Source organism: Salmo trutta, chromosome 37, assembly GCF_901001165.1.
Source record: "Salmo trutta chromosome 37, fSalTru1.1, whole genome shotgun sequence".
Taxonomy (NCBI): domain Eukaryota; kingdom Metazoa; phylum Chordata; class Actinopteri; order Salmoniformes; family Salmonidae; genus Salmo; species Salmo trutta.
The window spans coordinates 33,657,713-33,680,379 of record NC_042993.1 but is presented as its reverse complement, the minus strand read 5'-3'; the positions used below and the strand labels follow the sequence as shown (position 1 = coordinate 33,680,379).

Genomic DNA, 22,667 nt, shown 5'->3' with positions numbered 1-22,667 from the left:
GTGAATTTCAAACACAGATTCAACTATAAAGACCACTGAGATTTTCCAATGCCTCGCAAAGGGCACCTATTGGTAGATGAGTAAAAAAAAAAAGACATTGAATATTCCTTTGAGCATGGTGAAGTTATTAATTACACTTTGGATGGCGTATCAATACCCCCAGTCACAATTTTCAAACCTTCCATAACAAAACCATCACCTATAGAGATGAACCTAGAGAAGAGTCCCCTCAGCAAGCTGGTCCTGGGGCTATGTTCACACACAGTTAGACCCAACCAAATCATGAGAAAACAAAAAGATAATTTTTGGAAAGAATTTACCAGAATTTACACATTGGAAAGAATTTACCAAAAAACTGAGCAAACTGCAATGCTATTTGGCCCAGAATACCTGACCACTGAGACTGACCCAAAATTAAGGAAAGCTTTGACTATGTACAGACTCAGTGAGCATAGCCTTGCTATTGAGAGGCCCCCGTAGGCAGACCTGGCCCTCAAGAGAAGACAGGCTATGTGCACACTGCCCACAAAACGAAGTGGAAACCGAGCTGCTCTTCCTAACCTCCTGCCAAATGTATGATCATATTAGAGACACATATTTCCCTCAGATTACACAGACCCATGAAGAATTCGAAAACAAATCAAATTTGTATAAATTAAAAAATATTTTTATAAACTCCCACATCTATTAGGTGAAATACCAGTGTGCCATCACAGCAGCAAGATGTGTGACCTGTTGCCACAAGAAAAAGGGCAACCAGTAATACACAAACACCAATGTAAATATAGCCCATATTTCTGTTTATTTATTTTCCCTTTTGAACATTGTTACAACTCTGTACATAGCCATAATAACATTTTAAATGTCTCTACTCCTTTGATACTTTTGTGTGTTTAATATTTACTGTTCTTTTCTGATTGTTTATTTTACTTTAGTTTATTTTAGTTTATTATCTATTCACTTGCTGTGGCAATGTAAACATACAGTATGTTTCCCATTCCAATAAAGCCCTTTGAAAGGAATTGAGAGAGTTCTTCACTGAGATAGATATCAATGGCAGAACTTGCAATGAGTGATACAAAGCAAACAACTCACTTCACGCACACACACACAATAAAAGGGTGAGACAAACAAATACAGACCTAGCACAACAGAGGCTCCTAAGCTTTGTGAAGTGGTTCTGATTACAACCCAATCAAGCCCAGACAGACAGACAAAGACAGTGAAAGTAGACGGTAGAGTTCCTCTGCACTAAGTTACCCGTGTGACTCGTCCTCTCTGCACATTTCCTTCCTCTCTTGAGTTTTGATACACTTGCAAGGCCTCGCCAATTGGGACCGGACAAGACCAAATTCCTCATAAACCGCAGGCAATTACTCTCGCTCGTTGTAATCTCTGTGCAATTCTCACCAGAAGAAAAAGCAAACTAGTAGCCTACCGAGGCCCATCAAGCAGAACATGCTGACACTGCCTGGGAAATAATAGCAGTAGCAATAAAGACACAGACTGCCAACAGCTGTCAGATATGGTGTTAACATTTATCTTTAAACCTCACACCCTTCCGTTCTTAGGGGCCAGGCCAAGTCTAAATCACACACTGCCTAAAGTGTACCAAGCAACGATGGCGACAATATGTGCAGCATGCAAAGTTACACATGAATGCAGACACTCGCACTAACACATGACTTGGCCTGTGGGGCAATATACCAGACTTGGGTTCAAATACATGTGTATTTGACTATCTGTTATTTAAAATACTTTTTTTCTGTGTATTTGAGTATTTTCAAATACACAGCTTAAAACAAGTACTTTTATTTGAGTATTTGAACGGTTATTTGTAAAAAATAAAATAAACTCTACCAAATTGTAATTGATAGTATTTCCAAAAACATATTTCAAACACTATTTTCAAATACCTGGGTTAAACGCATGGGAGTGTATTTGAGTCAGTGTATTTTCAAATACTTTCCGAGAGTATATCCAAATACATTAAAGTATTCAACTTGTGTTTTCAAATATAATATATTGGAATACTTAATTCACTTACATTTTAGTCATTTAGCAGATACTCTTTGAAGAGGTAGGGTTTCACATGTTTACGGAAGAAAATACACAACGCTGTTCTAGCTTGCTGAAAGGACAGAGAAGAGCTTGGACTGGGCTGGTGGGAGCTGCCAAGAGACCAGAGGTACATCGAATGTATGTGAAAGTAATTGAGACATTTGAAATGGTATTTGAACCCAGGTTTGTAAAATACACACCCATAATGGCACGCACCGAAAGAGTCTGCAGGTTATAATTATACTCATGTACACGTCAGTATCAGATACAGTGCCTATCATAAGTATTCACCCCCACTTGGATTTTCTTCACATTTTGTTGCGTTACAAAGTGGGATTAAAATAGATTTCTTTTGTCACGATCTACACAAAATACTCCTTAATGTCAAAGTGAAAAGAAAATTCTATAAATGTTTACAAATTAATTAAAAATAAATAACAAAAACATCTTGGTTATATAAGCATTAATTTGTTATGGCAAGCATAAATAAGTTCAGGAGTAAAAATGTGCTTAACAAATCACATAATAGGTTGCACAGACTCATTCTGTGTGCAATAATAGGGGGTAACATGATTTTTGAGTGACTACACCATCTACACTACATAACCAAAAGTATGTGGACACCTACTCGTCGAACATCTCATTCGAAAATCATGGGCATTAATATGGAGTTGGTCCTCCCTTTGCTGCTATAACAGCCTCCACTTTTCTTCCAAAGGCTTTCCACTAGATGTTGGAATATTGCTGCGGGGACTTGCTTCCATTAAGCCACAAGAGCATTAGTGAGGTCGGGCACTGATGTTGGGCGATTCGGCGCTCCAATTCATCCCAAAGGTGTTTGATGGGGTTGAGGTCAGAGCTCTGTGCAGGCCAGTCAAGTTCTTCCATACCGATCGACAAACCATTTCTGTATGGACCTCGCTTTGTGCATGGGGGCATTGTCATGCTGAAACAGGAAAGGGCATTCCCCAAACTGTTGCCACAAAGTTGGAAGCACAGAATTATCTAGAATGTCATTGTATGCTGTAGCGTTAAGATTTCCCTTCACTGGAACTAAGGAGTCTAGCTCGAACCATGAAAAACAGCCCCAGACCATTATTCCTCCTCCACCAAACTTTACAGTTGGCATTATAAATTGGGGCAGGTAGCGTTCTCCTGGCATCCGCCAAACCCAGATTCATCCTTCGGACTGCCAGATGGTGAAGCGTGATTCATCACTCCAGAGAATCCGTTTCCACTGCTCCAGAGTCCAATGGCGGCGAGCTTACACCTCTCCAGCAGGACGCTTGGCATTGAGCATGGTGATCTTAGGCTTGTGTACGGCTGCTCTGCCATGGAAACCCATTTCATGAAGCTCCCGACGAACAGAGGCACTTTTGGATCTCGGTAGTGAGTGTTGCCACCGAGGACAGACGTTTTTTATGTGCTATGCGCTTCAGCGGTCCTGTTCTGTGAGCTTGTGTGGCCTACCACTTCGTGGCTGAGCCGTTGTTGCTCCTAGACATTTCCACTTCACAATAACAACACTTACAGTTGACCGGGGCAGCTCTAGCAGGGTAGAAATTTGACGAACTGACTTGTTGGAAAGGTGGCATCCTATGCTGGTGCCACGTTGAAAGTCACTGAGCTCTTCAGTAAGGCCATTCTACTGCCAATGTTTGTGTATGGAGATTGCATGGCTGTGTGCTCGATATTATAAATCTGTCAGCAACAGGTGTGGCTGAAATAGCTGAATCCGCTAATTTGAAGGGGTGTCCACATACTTTTGTATATAGAGTGAATGTACCTCACACACTCAATTATCTTTAAGGTCCCGCCGTTGAGTAGTAAATTCTAAGCACAGATTCAACCAAAAGCCTAGGGACCACTTTTTTACAAAGCAAAGTCTGAATATCCCTTTGAGCATGGTGAAGTTACTAATTAGGCTTTGGATGGTGTATCAATACACCCAGAACATGTGCAGACCAGCTGGCTGGGGTGTTACCAGACATATTCAATCTCTCCCTATCCCAGTCTGTTGCCCACACTTGCTTCAAGATGTCCACCATTGTTCCTGTACCCAAGAAAGTGAAGGTAACTGAACTAAATGACTATCGCTCAGTAGCACTTACGTCATCATGAAGTGCTTTGAGAGGCTAGTTAAGGATAATATCACCTCCACCTCACCCTACACACTCCATCAGACCCCCGATGCAAAAAGAAGGAAGTTACCCCACCTAAATAATGCAAAAGTTACATTTTAACATTCATGAGAAAAGACAGTCAACTAATAAAGCAGTGGACCATTTTGTGGTGCTGTAACGTAAAGCTGCGACCGCAGCGCAATCAATAGGAGGTGAACAGCGCCTGGTGTTGAAATTATAGCCTCGCTAACTTGTTATGCAAGTGGCTCACAGGAATAGATATTCTTCATTTTAATTTGACTTTATAAACAAGAGGGTTTAATTGCAACCTATTTCTTCCGAGTCTTACATAAAATAACATGGCTGAGGTAGGCTATGGCTTAACTGCAACTTTCAGAAGACATTTTTTTGGGGAATTTTTCAATTAGGCCTGCTTACAATGGCAACTTTACAAAAATGTAGCATCCTACATAAAACAATCATGTAAAGAAAAAAAGGTGATGTCTGCAAATGACTGTCTGAATGTCTTTCAGGAGTCTCGGGATAGCATGCTCCTGTAATGACAGAACAGAAAATACTGTCAGCATGAGACCTAAATAGCCTAAGTATTTGCTAAGTCATATAGGCTAGTTACTTACTCAATGGGAAAAGTTACATTTCTCCTCGGACACGATCTTGTTGATGGCGGGTGAGATGGATGTGATTTTGATGCGCAGGCAGTCCTCGATTGACTTGTGTGAAAGCCGGTTTCTGTCGTGAGTCTAGATTGCGTTCATAGAAGGACTCGCAAGTGTAAGTTGATCCAAACAGTGTTAGCACATAAAATGCAAGTTTCTTTATTGTGCTGTATTCCTATGAGCTTGCCAACCAAAACGCACTCAGGGACTCGGTACTCCTGATTCTTCAACGTGCGTAAGCGCAGCCTTCCAGATGAAAAGTCCAAATCGATCTACTCAAGCTTCCTAGTAAAGGCCTCAAGTTTTTCCACCATGTCCACGACTGTTTTCCCTCTTCCTCATAACTGCAGATTTAACCCGTTTAAAGTGACAGAACAGATCAGCCCAAAAAAGAATGGAGGGGAAATCCTAATTTTCCAGAATGTGAAGGTGGTCAGCTGCTGCACATATTTAGCTTTTTCTGAGAAAATCGACAACCTGGTCATGCAGCTCACAGAACCGCTCCAGCGCTTTTCCTTTACTCTTCGCCCGCTTTGAGGATAATACAGTGCCACTGATGCGGCCCGCTACCAAGGACTGCGGGCCCCTCCTCTCTTTCTCCGTGGCCGACGTGAGTAAGACATTTAAACGTGTTAACCCTCGCAAGGCTGCCGGCCCAGACGGCATCCCTAACCGCATCCTCAGAGCATGCGCAGACCAGCTGGCTGGTGTGTTTACGGACATATTCAATCTCTCCCTATCCCAGTCTGCTGTCCCCACATGCTTCAAGATGGCCACCATTGTTCCTGTACCCAAGAAGGGAAAGGTAACTCAACTAAATGACTATCGCCCCGTAGCACTCACTTCAGTCATCATGCAGTGCTTTGAGAGACTAGTCAAGGATCATGTCACCTCCACCCTACCTGACACCCAAGACTTCAATTTGCATACCGCCCCAATAGATCCAGACGATGCAATCGCCATCACACTGCCCTACCCCATCTGGACAAAAGGAATAGCTATGTAAGAATGCTGTTCATTGACTACAGCTCAGCATTCAACACCAAAGTACCCTCCAAGCTCATCATTAAGCTTGAGGCCCTGGGTCTCAACCCTGCCCTGTGCAATTGGGTCCTGGACTTCCTGACGGGCCGCCCCAGGTGGTGAAGGTAGGAAACAACCTCTTCACTTCGCTGATCCTCAACACTGCGGCCCCACAAGGGTGCGTGCTCAGCCCCCTCCTGTACTCACTGTTCACCCACGACTGTGTGGCGATGCACGCCTCCAACTCAATCATCAAGTTTCAAACGGCACAACAGTAGTGGGTTTGATTACCAACAACGACAAGACAGCCTACAGAGAGGAAGTGAGGGCACTCGGAATGTGGTGTAAGGAAAACAAACTCACACTCAACGTCAACAAAACAAAGGAGATGATCGTGGACTTCAGGAAACAGCAGAGGGAGCATCCCCCCTATCCACATCGACGGGCCCGCAGTGGAAAAGGTGGAAAGTTTGAAGTTCTTTGGCGTACACATCACAGACAAACTGAAATGGTCCACCCACACAGACAATGTGGTGAAGAAGGCACAACAGCACCTCTTCAACCTTAGGAGGCTAAAGAAATTTGCCTTGTCACCTAAAACCCTCACAAACTTTTACAGATGCATAATTGAGAGCATTCTGTCGGGCTGTATCACCGCCTGGTACGGCAACTGCACCGCCCACAACCGCAAGGCTCTCCAGAGGGTGGTGTGGTCTGCACAACACATCACCAGGGGAAAACTACCTGCCCTCCAAGACACCTACAGCACCCAATGTCATAGGAAGGCCAAAAAGATCATCAAGGACAACAACCACCCAAGCCACTGCCTGTTCACCCTGCTACCATCCAGAAAGACTCACAATCATTGGCCACTAATAAATGGATCACTAGTCACTTTAATAATGATGTTTACATATCTTGCATTACTCATCTCATATGTATATACTGTATATTATACCATCTATTGCATCTTGCCTATGCCGCTCGTTCATCCATATATTTATATATATATTCTTATTCCATCCCTTTACTCAGATTTGTGTGTATTAGGTGGTAGTTGTGGAATTGTTAGATTACCTGTTAGATATTACTGCACTGTTGGAACTAGAAGCACATGCATTTCGCTACACTCGCATTAACATCTGCTGACCAATACAATTTGATTCGATGTCTCCCTGACAAAGTTGATTATGCACATTACGTTATCCATTACATCTTTTAGCTCACCATTTAGTCTGGCACACAGCACACTGTTGTTTGGGGGGCGATTTCCTTCAACCTGCAGACCAGGATGTGTCTGCCCACCATAAAAGAAGCCTAGTCGGTAACCACAATATTTACTTTTTCGAATGGCAGGCATGCTGCGTAAACAATTCTTACAGCTTTGTGAATATGATGTCCCCGGTGGTGTGCCCTTCGGGCGGGAATCCGTGCCAGCAGCTCTTATTTAAATTCCTTTCCATCAAAATAACATACATATACACACACACAAATAACTGTGCTACATCGGTGTTGTCAGTACACAGCAAGCCAGGGCAAAATGCTCAGACTGATTGAGCCCCTCCAGAACGATCCTATGCACATCATCTGCCAGTGCATGGACAAGGCAGCCGGCTGTTGATCCAGACAGGGGATCAATTATGCTATCCAAATAAAATAAAATGTTATTGGTCACGTACACATATTTTTCAGACGTTATCGCTGGTGTGGAGAAATACTTATGTTTCTATCTCCAACAGTGCAGTAATACCTAACAATACACACAAATCCCAAAAATAAAAAGACAGGAATTGAGAAATATCAGAACGAGCAATGTCAGAGTCCGGAATATAAATATATACACCAAGTATGAGCCTTGACTAGAATACAGAATATTCACTCAGTGGCCAGTTTCTTAGGTACACCCATCTAGTACCAGTCTGAATTCTTTGGGGCATGGAAACATTGCTCAATTGGTATCAAGGAATCTTACGTGTGCCAGGAAAACATTCCCCACACCATTACACCACCAGCCTGTACTGTTGACACCAGGCATGACGGGACCATGGACTCATGCTGCTTACGCCAAATCCTGACTCTGCCATCAGTATGACGCAACAGGAACTGGGATTCATCAGACCAGGCAATGTTTTTCCACTCCTCAATTGTCCAGTGTTGGTGATCGCGTGTCCACTGGAGCCACTTCTTCTTGTTTTTAGCTGATTGAGTGGAACCCGGTGTGGTCGTCTGCTGCAATAGCCCATCCGTGACAAGGACCGACGAGTTGTGTGTTCCGAGATGCCATTCCGCACACCACTGTTGTACTGCGCTGTTATTTGCCTGTTTTTGGCCCGACTGTTAGCATGCATGATTTTTGCCATTTTCCTTCGACCTCTCATCAATGAGCAGTTTTTTTGCCCACAGAACTGCTGCTGACTGGATGTTTTTTTTTATTGCACCATTCTCGGTAAACCCTAGACAAGTTTCTCTCAAACTCGGTCCATGGGACCCCATGGGGTTCACGTTTTGGTTTTTGCTTAACAACACAGCCGATTAAAATGATTCAATTTTGATGATTAGTTGAATATTTGAGTCAGCTGTGTAGTGCTAGGGCAAAAAACTAAACGTGCACCGCTTGGGGTCCCGAGTACAGAGTTTGGGAAACCCTGCCCTGTCGTGCGTGAAAAGCCCAGGAGACCGGACGTTTCCGAGATACTGGAACCAGTGCGCCTGGCACCGACAATCATACTACGCTCAAAGTTGCTTAGGTCACTCGTTTTGAACATACTAACGTTCAGTCTAACAGTAACTGAATGCCTCAATGCATGTCTGCTTTACAGTATATAGCAAGCCATGGCCACGTGACTCACTGTCTGTAGGAGCAAACCATTTTCATGAACAGGGTGGTGTACCTAATGAACTGTCCACTGAGTGTACTTATGAAGTTGGTAAAACAGGATGTAAACATTATTTTTTTAAGAAGTGACCAGTGTTCAATGACTATATACATAGGGCAGCAGTCTCTAAGGTGCAGGCTAGAGTACCGGGTGGTAGCCAGCTAGTAACAGTGACGAAGTTCAGGGCAGGGTAATGGGTGGAGGCCGGCTAGTGGTGACTATTTAATAGTCTGATGGCATGGAGATAAAAGCTGTTTTTCAGTCTCTCGGTCCCTGCTTTGATGCACCTGTACGGTCTCTGCCTTCTAGATGGTAGCAGGGTGAACAGGCCGTGGCTTGGGTGGCTGAGGTCTTTGATGATCTTCTTGGCCTTCCTGTGACACCAGGTGCTGTAGATGTCAGTGTGTCCCCAGTGATGCCTTGGACTGACCGCACCACCCTCTGGAGAGCCATGCGGTTGCAGACAGTGCAATTGCTGTACCAGGCGGTGATACAGCCCGACAGGATGCTCTCAGTGGTGCATCTGTAGAACTTTGTAAGGGTTTGCGGGGCCAGGACAAATTTTTCTGTTTGGATGGACCATTTCAGGTTGTCAGTGATGTGCACACCAAGGAACCTGAGGGTTTTCACCCCATCGATGTGGACGGAGAGGTTATTTTCAAGGCACCACTCAGCCTACGGTGAGGATCTTGGCGGTCTCGTTGTTGTTGGTAATCAGGCCTACCATTGCTGTGTCGTCTTCAAACTTGATGATTGAGTTGGAGACATGTGTGGCCATTCAGTCATGGGAGAACAGAGAGTATTGGTGGGGACTAACAACGCACCCTTGTGGGGCACCTGTGTTGAGGATCAGTGTAGCGGAGGTGTTGTTGCCTAACTCCACCACCTGGGGTCGGCTCCACCACCTGGGGTCGACCCAGTTGCACAGGGCAGGGTTCAAACCCAGGGCCCCCGAGTTTAGTGATGAACTTGGAGGGCACTATGGTGTTGAAGGCTGAGCTGTAGTTGATGAACAACATTCTTACATAGGTATTCCTCTTGTCCACACATACACTGGTCTGCACGTTAACACACTTAAACGTGAAGGTGTTTAGCTTGTCCGGGAGCAAGGCATCGGTGTCCGTGACAAGGCTGGCTTTCCCTTTATAATCCATAATATACTCAATTTAATAACAACAAAAATAATCATTTTGGTCAATCAGATGCACCATTGAGAGCATTCTGTCGGGCTTTATCACCGCCTAGTATGGCAACCACAATGCAGTGAATACCCCCTAATCAAGACACGTGTTTTATGTTTCATACAATTTGGGGAATTTTCTTCAACTTTGACAAAGTATTTTGTTGAAAAATAATGACAATTAAAACCATTTTAATGTGAAGAAATACAAGGAGGGTGAATACTTATGATAGGCACTTTACATAAAGCAGCAAGAGAGATCGTGTTAAAAAACAAAATACGTACTTACAAACGCACACACTCATAACACACACACAACCACACTAACAATACATAAAGATACACAATGTCAAACATAGCTATTTTACCTCCTAAACACTAAAGAGCTCACTATCGCCACACCTGCCATGGACTCAACATTGTGAAGGAGCTCAGTGCAGTCAGACACCCCTCAACATACTTTATTTTTCTAATCCTCAGATGGCAGGGTTTGTTCTGCTGCAGAGGATAAGTTCATTAGAGTTACCAGCCTCAGAAATTGCAGCCCAAATAAATGTATCACAAGTTCAAGTAACAGACACATCTCAACATCTGTTCAGACGAGACTGCGTGAATCAGGCCTTCATGGTCGAACTGCTGCAAATAAACCACTACTAAAGGACACCAACAAGAAGAGACTTGCTTGGGCCAAAAAACACGAGCAAATTCGAGATTTTTGCTTCCAACCGCTGTGTCTTTGTGAAACGCAGGGTAGGTGAACGGATGATCTCAGCATGTTTAGTTCCCACCGTGAATCATTGAGGAGGTGGTGTGATGGTGTGTGGGTGCTGTGACACTGTCTGCGATTTATTTAGAATTCAAGGCACACTTAACCAGCATGGCTACCACAACTTTCTGCAGCGATATGCCATCCCATCTGTTTTGTGCTTAGTGGGAATATCATTTGTTTTTCAACAGGACAATAGGACCTCGAAGGCTGTGTAAGGGCTATTTTACTAAGAAGGAGAGTGATGGAGTGCTGCATCAGATGACCTGGCCTCCATAATCACCTGACCTCAACCCAATTGAGATGGTTTGGGATGAGTTGGTCTGCAGAGTGAAGGAAAAGCAGCCAAGAAGTGCTCAGCATATGTGGAACTCCTTCAAGACTGTTGGAAAAGCCTTCCAGGTGAAGCTGGTTGAGATAATGCCAAGAGTATGCAATGCTGTCATCAAGGCAAAGGGTGGCTACTTTGAAGAATCTAACACTTTTTTGGTTACTACATGATTCCATATGTGTTATTTCATAGTGTTGATGTCTTCACTATTATTCTACAATGTAGAAAATAGTAACAAATAAAGAAAAACCCTTGAATGAGTAGGTGCGTCCAAACTTTTGACTCGTACTGTATATTGCTTATATACTTTTCGGGATTGAAAAACGTTTTCAGTGTAAACTTATTAAACAACTAACACTAGAATGTATACAGACCCCTTGACTTTTTCCACATTGTTATGTTACAGCCTTATTCTAAAATGGATTAAATAACAATTCTCAGAAATCTACACACAATACCCCATAATGAGAAAGCGAAAAACAGGCTTTTAGAAATGTTAGCAAATGTACACCACTGTTCAAACGTTTGGGGTCACTTAAAAATGGCCTTGTTTATGAAAGAAAAGCACATTTTTTGTCCATTAAAATAACATCAAATTGATCATAAATACAGTGTAGACATTGTTAATGTTGTAAATGAGTATTGTAGCTGGAAACATTCTTTATGGAATATCTACATAAGCGTAGAGGCCCATTATCAGAAATCATCACTCCTGTGTTCCAATGGCATGTTGTGTTAGCTAATCCAAGTCTATCATTTTAAAAGGCTAATTGATCATTAGAAAACCCTTTTGCAATTATGTTAGCACAGCTGAAAAGTGTTATGATTAAAGAAGAAATAAAACTGGCCTTCTTTAGACTAGTTGAGTATCTGGAGCATCAGCATTTGTGGGTTCGATTACATGTTAGTCCCTCCGATAGCATAAGCCATGGCAAAATGTGTAGAATTGCAGGAAATTAGCTTTAAAACAGCACATTTTTGTCACTTGTGGCCAACAGGTGGGCCTCTAAAAATTTAGATTGCCCTTTATTCATTTCAACTTACCCTTCAGCAGTGTAAAACCCTGCCTCAATCTGCTGTGCTGCTGTCCTCTCCTTCACCCTCTACTCTTTTCCAACTCTTACTCCTCTACTTTAATTTCCTGCCCTCCTTCACTCTCCTCCCCTCTGCTGACAAGACAATGTAAACAGCACGCCTTTCACAGACAGCACCTTTTCCCTATCGGTTTTTCTCCTACTTTCTCTCAGTCTCTGGTTATCCTGGATGCCCCCTTTGCCTTGGCCCCTTTTAGTGCCAGCATGAGGCCCACATAGTGGGGCATACACACGCATAGCTTTGCCTGACCCCCCCCTTCACAGTCCTGTGCCAAGGTCTCATAAAACACACTCTTACAAAAGGTGACCCATTCTCTTTCTCTCCCTTCTGTTCTTCCTCACTCATTCACTCAAATTATGTCTTCCTCCAACACAAGAGAAGGAATTTCAAAGGTGCGTTCGATTGACCTAATAAACCACTCATCTCATTCAAAGGACATTTCAGAGCCTTTAACTTCAGATTTGAATTCTAAAATGTGATTTTACATGAAACAATAATGTTAAAGTCAATACCACAGGTATTAGACCACATCAATGACCACAATATAAATAGCTGACAGGTCTACAGGGTGACACAAACAAACACACATACCATACATACACACAGACACGCACAGACCTTTGGTGCCTGGCGGCTGCAGGTTGTCCCCGGTGAGAGAGCACCAGCCCACGGGGAAGATGTCCCGGGAGTCGTAGCGGCAGTAGTAGTCGAAAGCACCCCGCCAGCCGTCGAAGGTGACCAGCACCTCCACGCCACGCAGCGCCCCCACCGTGGCCGGACAGATGAAGTGGGGGTTCTTGCGGTCCACCGCCTCCAGCTTCATGCCCACCTGGAAGGAGTTCTGCTCTGGGGCTGGGGGCTCCTGCTGGGGTACGAGGGAAAGGGAGTTGGCAGGGACGGGAGAGGTCAGTGACAAGGGAGTAGGTAAATGTGGGATTATCCAGATGAAATGTGAAATAGTTCGGAAGCTTTATTTAGTTGGAAAATGTATATGATCACGTATGATGTTGTGATCCCAATGGTGAGTATGGAAGAGGTAAACAAATTATTGTGGTCTATCAACAATGACAAGCCACCGGGATCTGACAACTTGGATGGATTACTGACGATAGAGGTCAATATTGCCACTCCTATTTGCCATATCTTCAATTTAAGCCTACTAGAAAGTGTGTGCCCTCAGGCCTGGAGGGAAGCAAAAGTCATTCCGCTACCTAAGAATAGTAAAGCCCCCTTACTGGCTCAAATAGCTGACCAATCAGCCTGTTACCAACATTTAGTAAAGTTACAGAAAAAAATTGGTTTGACCAGATACAATGCAATTTTACAGTAAACAAACTGATAACAGACTTTCAGCAAGCTTATAGGGAAGGACATTCAACAAGCACAGCACTTATACACATGACTAATTAGCTGACAGAAATGTATGATAAAAAGATTGTGGGGGCTTTTATTAGACTTCAGTGTGGCTTTTGACATTATCAATAATAGTCTGCTGCTGGAAATGGCTTTACACCCCCTGCTATATTGTGGACAATGAGTTACCTTTCTAACAGAACACAGAGGGTGTTCTTTAATGGAAGCCTCTCCAACATAATCCAGGTAGAATCAGGAATTCCCCAGGGCAGCTGTCTAGGCCCCTTACATTTTTCAATCTTTACTAACGTCATGCCACTGGCTTTGAGTAAAGCCAGTGTGTCTATGTATGCGGATGACAACACTATACACGTCAGCTATTACAGCAACTGAAATGACTGCAACTCTTAATGAGCTGCAGTTAGTTTCAGAATGGGTGGCAAGGAATAAGTTAGTCCTAAATATTTCAAAAACTAAAAGCATTATACTTGGGACAAATCAGTCACTAAACCCTAAACCTCAACTAAATCTTGTAATAAATAATGTGGACATTGAGCAAATTGAAAGACTACAATCCAGGGTTACTCCAAGCAGTTTAAACTGTCATGGTCAAAACATATTGATACAACAGTAGCTTAGCTGAGGAGAAGTCTGTCCATAATGAAGTACTGCTCTACCTTCTTAACAACACTATCAACAAGGCAGGTTCTACAGGCCCTAGTTTTGTCGCACCTGGACTACTGTTCAGTCGTGTGGTCAGGTGCTACAAAGAGGGACTTTGGAAAATTGCAATTGGCTCAGAATAGGGCAGCACGGCTGGCCCTTGGACGTACACAGAGAGCAAACATGAATAATATCCATGTCAATCTCTCCTCGCTCAAAGTATAGGAGATTGACTTCATCACTACTTATATTTGTGAGAGGTATTGACATGTTGAAAGCACCGAGCTGTCTGTTTAAACGACTAGCACACAGCTCAGACACCCATGCATACTCCACAAGACATGCCACCAGAGGTCTCTTCACAGCCCCATCTCCAGAACAGACTATGGGAGGTGCATGGTACTACATAGAGCCATGACTACATGGAACTCTATTCCACATCAGGTAACTGATGCAAGCAGTAGAATCAGATGTTAAAAAACAGATAAAAATACACCTTATGGATCAGCAGGGACTGTGAAGCAACACAAGCATAGGCACAGACACATGCATACAATACACACATGATAACATACGCACTATACACACACAAGTACACATGGATTTTGTGTGGTAGTGGAGTATGGGTCTAAGGGTACACACTTAGTGGGTTGTGAATTCTGTTATTTACATTTGACATTTTAGTCATTTAGCAGACGCTCTTATCCAGAGCGACTTACAGTAGTGAATGCATACATTTCATACAATTTCATACATATCATAAAAAAAATGTTCTGTGCTGGCCCCCCGTGGGAATCGAACCCACAACCCTGGTGTTGCAAACACCATGCTCTACCAACTGAGCTACAGGGAAGGCATATATTGTAATGTTTTTAAAATCGTATAACTGCCTTAATTTTGCTGGACCCCAGCATATTATGTGCGAAATGTGCAAATCAATCCCAGAACAACAGCAAAGGACCTTGTGAAGATGCTGGAGGAAACAGGTACAAAAGTATCTACATCCACAGTAAAACGAGTCCTATATCGACATAACCTGAAAGGCCGCTCAGCAAGGAAGAAGCCACTGCTCCAAAACCGCCATAAAAAAGCCAGACTACGGTTTGCAACTGCACATGGGGACAAAGATCGTACTTTTTGGAGAAATGTCTTACGGTCTGATGGAAAAAAATATATAAATGTTTGGCCATAATGACTATCATTATGTTTGGAGGAAAAAGGGGGATGCTTGCAAGCCGAAGAACACCATCCCAACCATGAAGCACAGGGGTGGCAGGATCATGTCGTGGGGGTGCTTTGCTGCAGGAGGGACTGGTGCACTTCACAAAATACACACACACACACACACACACACACACACACACACATATATATATATATATATATATATATATATATATATCATGAGAAAGGAAAATGATGTAGATATATTGAAGCAACATCTCAATGGGTTTTCCAAGTGGACAATGACCCCAAGCATACTTCCAAAGTTGTGGCAAAATGGCTTAAGGACAACAACGTCAAGGTATTGGAGTGGCCATCACAAAGCCCTGACCTCAATCCTATAGAACATTTGTGGGCAGAACTGAAAATGCAGGTGCAAGCAAGGAGGCCTACAAACCTGACTCAATTACACCAGCTCTGGCAGGAGGAATGGGCCAAAATTCACCCAACTTATTGTGGGAAGCTTGGGAAAAGGCTACCCGAAACGTTTGACACAATTAAACAATTTAAAGGCAATGCTACCAAATACTAATTGAGTGTATGTAAACTTTGGACCCACTGGGAATGTGATGAAAGAAATAAAAGCTGAAATAAATCACTCTACTATTATTCTGACCTTTCACATTCTTAAAATAAAGTGGTGATCCTAACTGACCTAAAACAGGGAATTTTTACTCGCATTAAATATCAGGAATTGTGAAAAACTGAGTTTAAATGTATTTGGCTAAGGTGTATGTAAACTTCTGACTTGAACTGTACCTCTACTGGTATACCATCAAGCCCTGGTGTTTTTCCTGACTGAAAAGATTTTTCCTCAGGAAGTTCTGTAAGTTGGCCTTCACACAGGTCTTTCTGTAAATGTGTTTAATTTTACATAATTTTTATTATTATTATTATTATTATAATACAAATCCTTACAGTTAACATCATTCAGTGGAAATGGAGGAGACAGAAAATAAAAACATTAGCTTAAAATATTTGCTTCTGCTTTCAAAATATAATTTGGTGAATCATGGATGACTCCATTTGTAACGAGTTTCTGTAAATTCCTTTTGGTAGCATTTCTATGTTGAACATTCAAAAAAAATTGTGTACAATTCGCTATATATTTTTGTAATACATTACACTTGATCGTTCTTGAATAAGTACCTCCATTTCTTTTTCCTCTAACCTATTTTGTGCCTCTATAGTACAGTTGCCATTACCATCTACCTGCGCTGTTACTTCCTCTATTTCCTTTATTAGTCCAATCTCTTTTGACCTAAACTGCTTTTGTTTAATGATGAGTATTGTATTGAATGGCACATTTAAGTGTCCCATACAATAAGGGAACTGCTGTACCTATGAGGTGCAAAAAATGTATGAATTCTTTTGTCTTAGTTAAGAACAATTTGTGATCCAATAGGGCTTGATAAAATGTCCAATATCCCCGTCCATGTGGAAATTCTGTAAGAGTTATAAGGAGGTCAATCTGATGGTGGTCCGATCGCATTCGGTCTCCCATTAACACTTTTTTTTACATTGATGCCAGCAAGAAGCCTCCTCCATGTATATCTCACTAGGTTAGGGTTTTACAGCCTCCATATATCCACTAGTTCTAATGTATCCATGATCTCCTTAAGTGCTTGAGGGGGATAGTTTGTAATGTGATTTCCTTTACGATCCATTGAGGTACTTAAAACCATATTATAATCTCTCACCATAATAATAGATTGATTTGTTGCTTGTGATCTCAATAGATTATTATATACATTTTCAAAGAAGTGTGGATCATCATTATTTGGCCCATATAGATTAATTAGCCAGATCTGTTTTTGGTCCAATAGCATATTTAAAATAATCTTCCTTGCGGATCTGTTTGCACAATCGGATCAAAAGTTGCATTAATTAGTTTAATCACCCCTTTTGAGTTTCCATGACAAAAATATATTTCTCCCGCCCAGTCCTTTTTCCACCCAACCTCATCTATATTTGTAGGATGAGTTTCCTGTAAACAATAGATATTTTATTATTTCTTTTTTAGCCTTGTAAAAATGTCATTTTTTTTATGATCAGCTAAGCCATTACAATTACAACTGGCTATACTTATTTCCCCACTTACCATAATGATACAATTATACTTACCACAACCAATGTTTGTAAACTTACCATTAAAAATCACCATGATGATTAAGTGTCAATATAGCTGTACCATAATATTTACACTGTTAGGCATACTGTAGCTGCAACCTCCAATTGTCCTAATATTCCACCCACTAAAACCTTCCCCCATATCTAGGTCTGTTGTCACTAAGACCATCTCCCTGACTCATGACGTGCCCTAAGGAAAACACTTGGCCGCCAATTGGCGTTGGCCAGAGGGGAATGAGGGCAGTCCCATGATAACATAAATATCTATGAGGGTGCTTTTTAAGAGAACTAACCAAATAACACACGGGAAAAGTAAAATAGATAATATTGATAGAAATAATAACAGCACAATCTTATAAATGCATGCTCATATTTAGAAAATCCTAGCAAAGGCTATAAGCATGTCAGCCCAGCCTGCTTAGTTCACTGGATACAATTGTATGTGAACCCTTTAGAATTACCTGGATTTCTGCATAAATTGGTCATAAAATTTGATCTGATCTTCATCTAAGTCACAACAATAGACAAACACAGTCTGCTTAAACTAATAACACACAAACAATTATAATTGTTCATGTCTTTATTGAACACACCGTGTAAACATTCACAGTGCAGGTTGGAAAAAGTATTTGAACTCTTGGTTGACCCTCCTTTGGCAGCAATAACCTCAAACAAACATTTTCTGTAGTTGCGGATCAGACCTGCACAACGGTCAGGAGGAATTTTGGACCATTCCTCTTTACAAAACTGTTTCAATTCAGCAATATTCTTGGGATACCTGGTGTGAACCGCTCTCCTGGGGTCATGCCACAGCATCTCAATGGGGTTGAGGTCAGGACTGACTGGGCCACTCCAGAAGGCGTATTTTCTTCTGTTCAAGCCATTCTGTTGCTGATTTACTTCTGTCTTTTGGGTTGTTGTCCTGTAGCATCACCTAACTTCTGTTGAGCTTCAATTGGTGGACAGATAGCCTTACATTCTCCTGCAAAATGTCTTGATAGAACTTGGGAATTCATTTTTCTGTCGATGATAGCAAGCTGTCAAGGCCCTGAGGAAGCCCCAAACCATGATGCTCCCTCCACCATAGTTTACAGTTGGGATGAGGTTTTGATGTTGGTGTGCTGTGCCTTTTTTTCCCTCCTCACATAGTGTTGTGTGCTCCTTCCAAACAAAAACTTTAGTTTCATCTGTCCACAAAATATTTTGCCAGTAGCGCTGTGGAACATCCAGGTGCTCTTTTGCAAACTTCAGATGTGCAGCAATGGTTTTTTTGGACAGCAGTGGCTTCTTTATTCTTGTTTAGTGTTTTACGTATTGTAGACTCGTCAACAGAGATGATAGCATCTTCCAGAGATGTCTAAGTCTTTAGCTGACACTCTAGGATTCCTCTTAACCTCATTGAGCATTCTGCGCTGTGCTCTTTGCAGGACAGCCACTCCTAGGGTGAGTAGCAACAGTGCTGAAATTTCTCCATTTATAGACAATTTGTTTTACCGTGGACTGACTTTTAGAGATACTTTTGAAACCCTTTCCAGCTTTATGCAAGGCAACAATTGTTAATCTTAGGTCTTCTGAAATATATTTTGTAAGAGGCATGGTTCACATCAGGCAATGCTTCTTGTGAATAGCAAACTCAAATTTTGTGAGTGTTTTTTATGGGGCGGGTCAGGGCAACTCTAACCAAAATCTCTCAAATCCTTTTTCCAACCTATACTGTGAATGTTTAAATTATGTATTCAATAAAGACAAGAAAAATTAGTTTATTAGTTTAAGCACACTGTGTGTCTATTGTTGTGATTTAGATGAAGGTCAAATTTATGCAGAAATCCAGGTAATTCCAAAGGGTTCACATACATACATACAGTGGCAAGAAAAAGTATGTATGTATGTATGTATGTATGTATGTATGTATGTATGTATGTATGTATGTATGTATGTATGTATGTATGTATGTATGTATGTATGTATGTATATATATAGCAAGACCAGTTCTTTATGTCCATTACATGCAAGACATATTTCATGTAGTTCTCATTACATCATGTTTTATTCAGACAAAAAAATGAAGGAAAAAGAAACAGATTCTAACGGCCGCTAATGACTGCATGTAAAAACATATCTTAGGCATCACACTACCCATAAAGGAATACACAAATTAAACTTACAATTGACTCTGACACAGCCATAGCATGATAGCCAAGAATACATGCAGTACTGAGAAACCAGAATGAGTAAACCTGTAAAACCAACCCTCTCCTCTCTCCATCCATACACATTTTGATTTTTATTCCAGTGTCGTTGCGCTATCACCTCAGCTGTTTACACCTAGGCCTATATCATTAGGATCAATAAAAGGTAGCATAAATAGCTTAAATAGAAATATTTAATATACTTCTCGCTTAGAGAAGTGCTTCCATCAGCCAGTGGTGTTAGTTCTACCGTTAACTTGAATCAGTTTTTCTGCAACCATAATAAATACAAATGGCCATCAATGGAAAGTTTAGCTACATAGGTGTATATGCTGGGAAAGGGAGTGTGTATATGTGTACAGGTATGCTTTATAAACAGGTCTATATCGAGAGCGTGTGCTGCTTTGTGACAGGTACCTTGTGGAAGATGCGTGCTGGGGCCATTTCGGCACCGTTGAGTGTTTTTAGAAGGAACATGGGCCAGGAAGATGCGTTCAGACGGAAGCCTGTGGAAGAGGTACAGACGCTTTCAAAAAAACTCTCATCCATACACAGTAGACGAGACCATTCATTAATGTGCATGGGGTGGGGCCATAGACATCTTTTGATATTAGCTGACACCTAGTGGACATTTAGAGAATTGCACCAAATCACACTATTACACACAGGTGTATATACTTGTATTTTTTTATTTATTTACCTAGGCAAGTCAGTTAAGAACAAATTCTTATTTACAACGACGGCCTACAACGGCCAAACCCGGACAACGCTGGGCCAATTGTGCGCCGCCCTATGGGACTCCCAATCACGGCCGGTTGTGATACAGCCTGGAAACCAAATACAGCCTAGAATACAGCCAAGAAGACAAACTGACGCAAATGGGCCGATAACAGTGAGGGACTTACATTAATTTGTCCAATAAGAAACTCTCGTTTCATTACAAAAATATTTTCCGTTGCACGTTTTGCTACAGTGTGCACTAATTAATAGACCCTAGTATTCATCAGTCTGGTGTAAATCTAACTGAGGAAGGTAAGTAGCACTGTGTGATAGCAAACAATTTAATGATCCAAGATTTAAAAAAAAGAATAGGGCACATCATATCCATAATGGGTATGTAGTATCGGAGTGTGTGACTGTGTGTGCGTGTGTGAAAATGTGTTTCTCTCTCCTCCTCACCCAATGGCGGCTGCAGCATGCCCGCGTTCTTCTCGCAGCTGCCAATAGGCTGGATCTCCGACGAGTCCACCAGGCGCCAGAAGTCGTTCTTGTTGTCGGAGCCATCGAGGCGCAGGCGCAGCCGCGATCCCGTCAGGCCCACCACTGTAGCAATGCAGGTGGACGTTGTATTCCGAGGGTCCTGCGCCTCCAGCTTCATGCCCGCCTTGAACTCATTCACTGGAGGTGTTGCGCCCTGGAGAGGTAGGGGAAGGTCAGAGAGGCATGCAATGATGCTGGACAGATTCAACATGCTGAGATAGGAAGACAGCATCAAGCAAGACTATGTATCGAAGGTGAGTTCAACTCACGCTGTGGTGACGAGGTAGCCCTGCACGCAACTTGAAATCAGTGTCACCCCTCGACCCAAGAGGGAATTTCTTCTTAGCCTAATGGTTCCCTAAAAAAAATCCCGCCACTTAGCAAATTTCAGGTCTTGTGAGTGGAAATTTGAATGTTGTGAGCATTCTGTGCAACTTGTACACGTTTACTGTGAACACTGGCTGTACCCGCTTTAATGATAGTTTTAGTCAGTGGCCAAGCAGGCTATTAGGGCATAATATAGGCCTATGAAAAAGGCCTACAAACAAAACCAATGGAGCAAATGCATCCCATAACATTTTCCCATGGAAATAGCTAATGATTTCTATTATATACACTACCGTTCAAATGTTTGGGGTCACCTAGAAATGTCCTTATTTTTTAAAGCACATTTTTTGTCCATTAAAATAACATCAAATTGATCAGAAATACAGTGTAGACAATGTTAATGTTGTAAATGACTATAGTAAATGGAAACAGCAGATTTTTTATGGAGTATCTACATAGGCATACAGAGGCCCATTATCAGTAAGAGGAACTGCCTAGAAGGCCAGCATCCCGGAGTAGCCTCTTCACTGTTGACGTTCAGACTGGTGTTTTGCGGGTACTATTTAATGAAGCTGCCAGTTGAGGACTTGTCAGGCGTCTGTTTCTCAAACTAGACACTCTAATGTACTTGTCTTCTTGCTCAGTTGTGCACCGGGGCCTCCCACTCCAATTTATATTCTAGTTAGAGCCAGTTTGCCAGTACGAGATCTTCAGTTTCTTGGCAATTTCTCTCATGGAATAGCCTTCATTTCTCAGAACAAGGATAGACTGACAAGTTTCAGAAGAAAGTATTTGTTTCTGGCCATTTTGAGCCTGTAATCGAACCCACAAATGCTGATGCTGCAGATACTCAACTAGTGTAAAGAAGGCCAGTTTTATTGCTTATTTAATCAGAGCAACAGTTTTCAGCTGTGCTAACAATTGCAAAAGGGTTTTCTAACGATCAATTAGCCTTTTAAAAGGATAAACTTGGATTAGCTAACACAACGTGCCATTGGAACACAGGAGTGCTGGTTGTTGATAATGGGTCTCATCTACATAGGTGTACAATCCAATAAAAAATAAATTCAGCCGTTTCCAGCTACAATAGTCATTTACAACATTAACGATGTCTACCCTGTATTTCTGATCAATTTTATGTTATTTTAAAGGACAAAAAAAAAAGTGCTTTTCTTTCAAAAACAGGGACATTTCTAAGTGACGTCAAACTTTTGAATGGTAGTGTGTGAGGATATACAGTGCCTTGCGAAAGTATTCGGCCCCCTTGAACTTTTCGACCTTTTGCCACATTTCAGGCTTCAAACATAAAGATATAAAACTGTAATTTTTTGTGAAGAATCAACAACAAGTGGGACACAATCATGAAGTGGAACGAAATTTATTGGATAT

At 41.9% G+C, this 22,667-nt stretch overlaps 1 protein-coding gene and 1 long non-coding RNA gene across 13 annotated transcripts in view; both read right to left on the bottom strand.

Moving 5' to 3' along the window:
* Window positions 1-22,667, bottom strand: part of LOC115177435 (polycomb protein SCMH1) — a 41,782-nt gene that overhangs the window by 7,716 nt on the left and 11,399 nt on the right. For 10 of the 12 annotated variants that reach the window (XM_029738184.1, XM_029738183.1, XM_029738193.1 and 7 more), the window contains 3 exons: window positions 20,871-21,105; window positions 20,109-20,197; window positions 12,751-12,997 (listed from right to left, as the gene is read on the bottom strand). In XM_029738184.1, the coding sequence (XP_029594044.1) occupies window positions 12,751-12,997; window positions 20,109-20,197; window positions 20,871-21,105 (571 nt within the window). Of the gene's footprint in view, window positions 1-12,750; window positions 12,998-20,108; window positions 20,198-20,870; window positions 21,106-21,220; window positions 21,310-22,667 lie in introns of all 12 variants that reach the window. The other 2 variants (XM_029738195.1, XM_029738194.1) reach the window with 2 other exon arrangements.
* Window positions 4,480-5,424, bottom strand: LOC115177437 (uncharacterized). Its single transcript, XR_003872403.1, has 2 exons — window positions 4,823-5,424; window positions 4,480-4,738 (listed from the first exon to the last, which is right to left on the bottom strand). It is a non-coding gene; the product is annotated as an uncharacterized LOC115177437 (long non-coding RNA).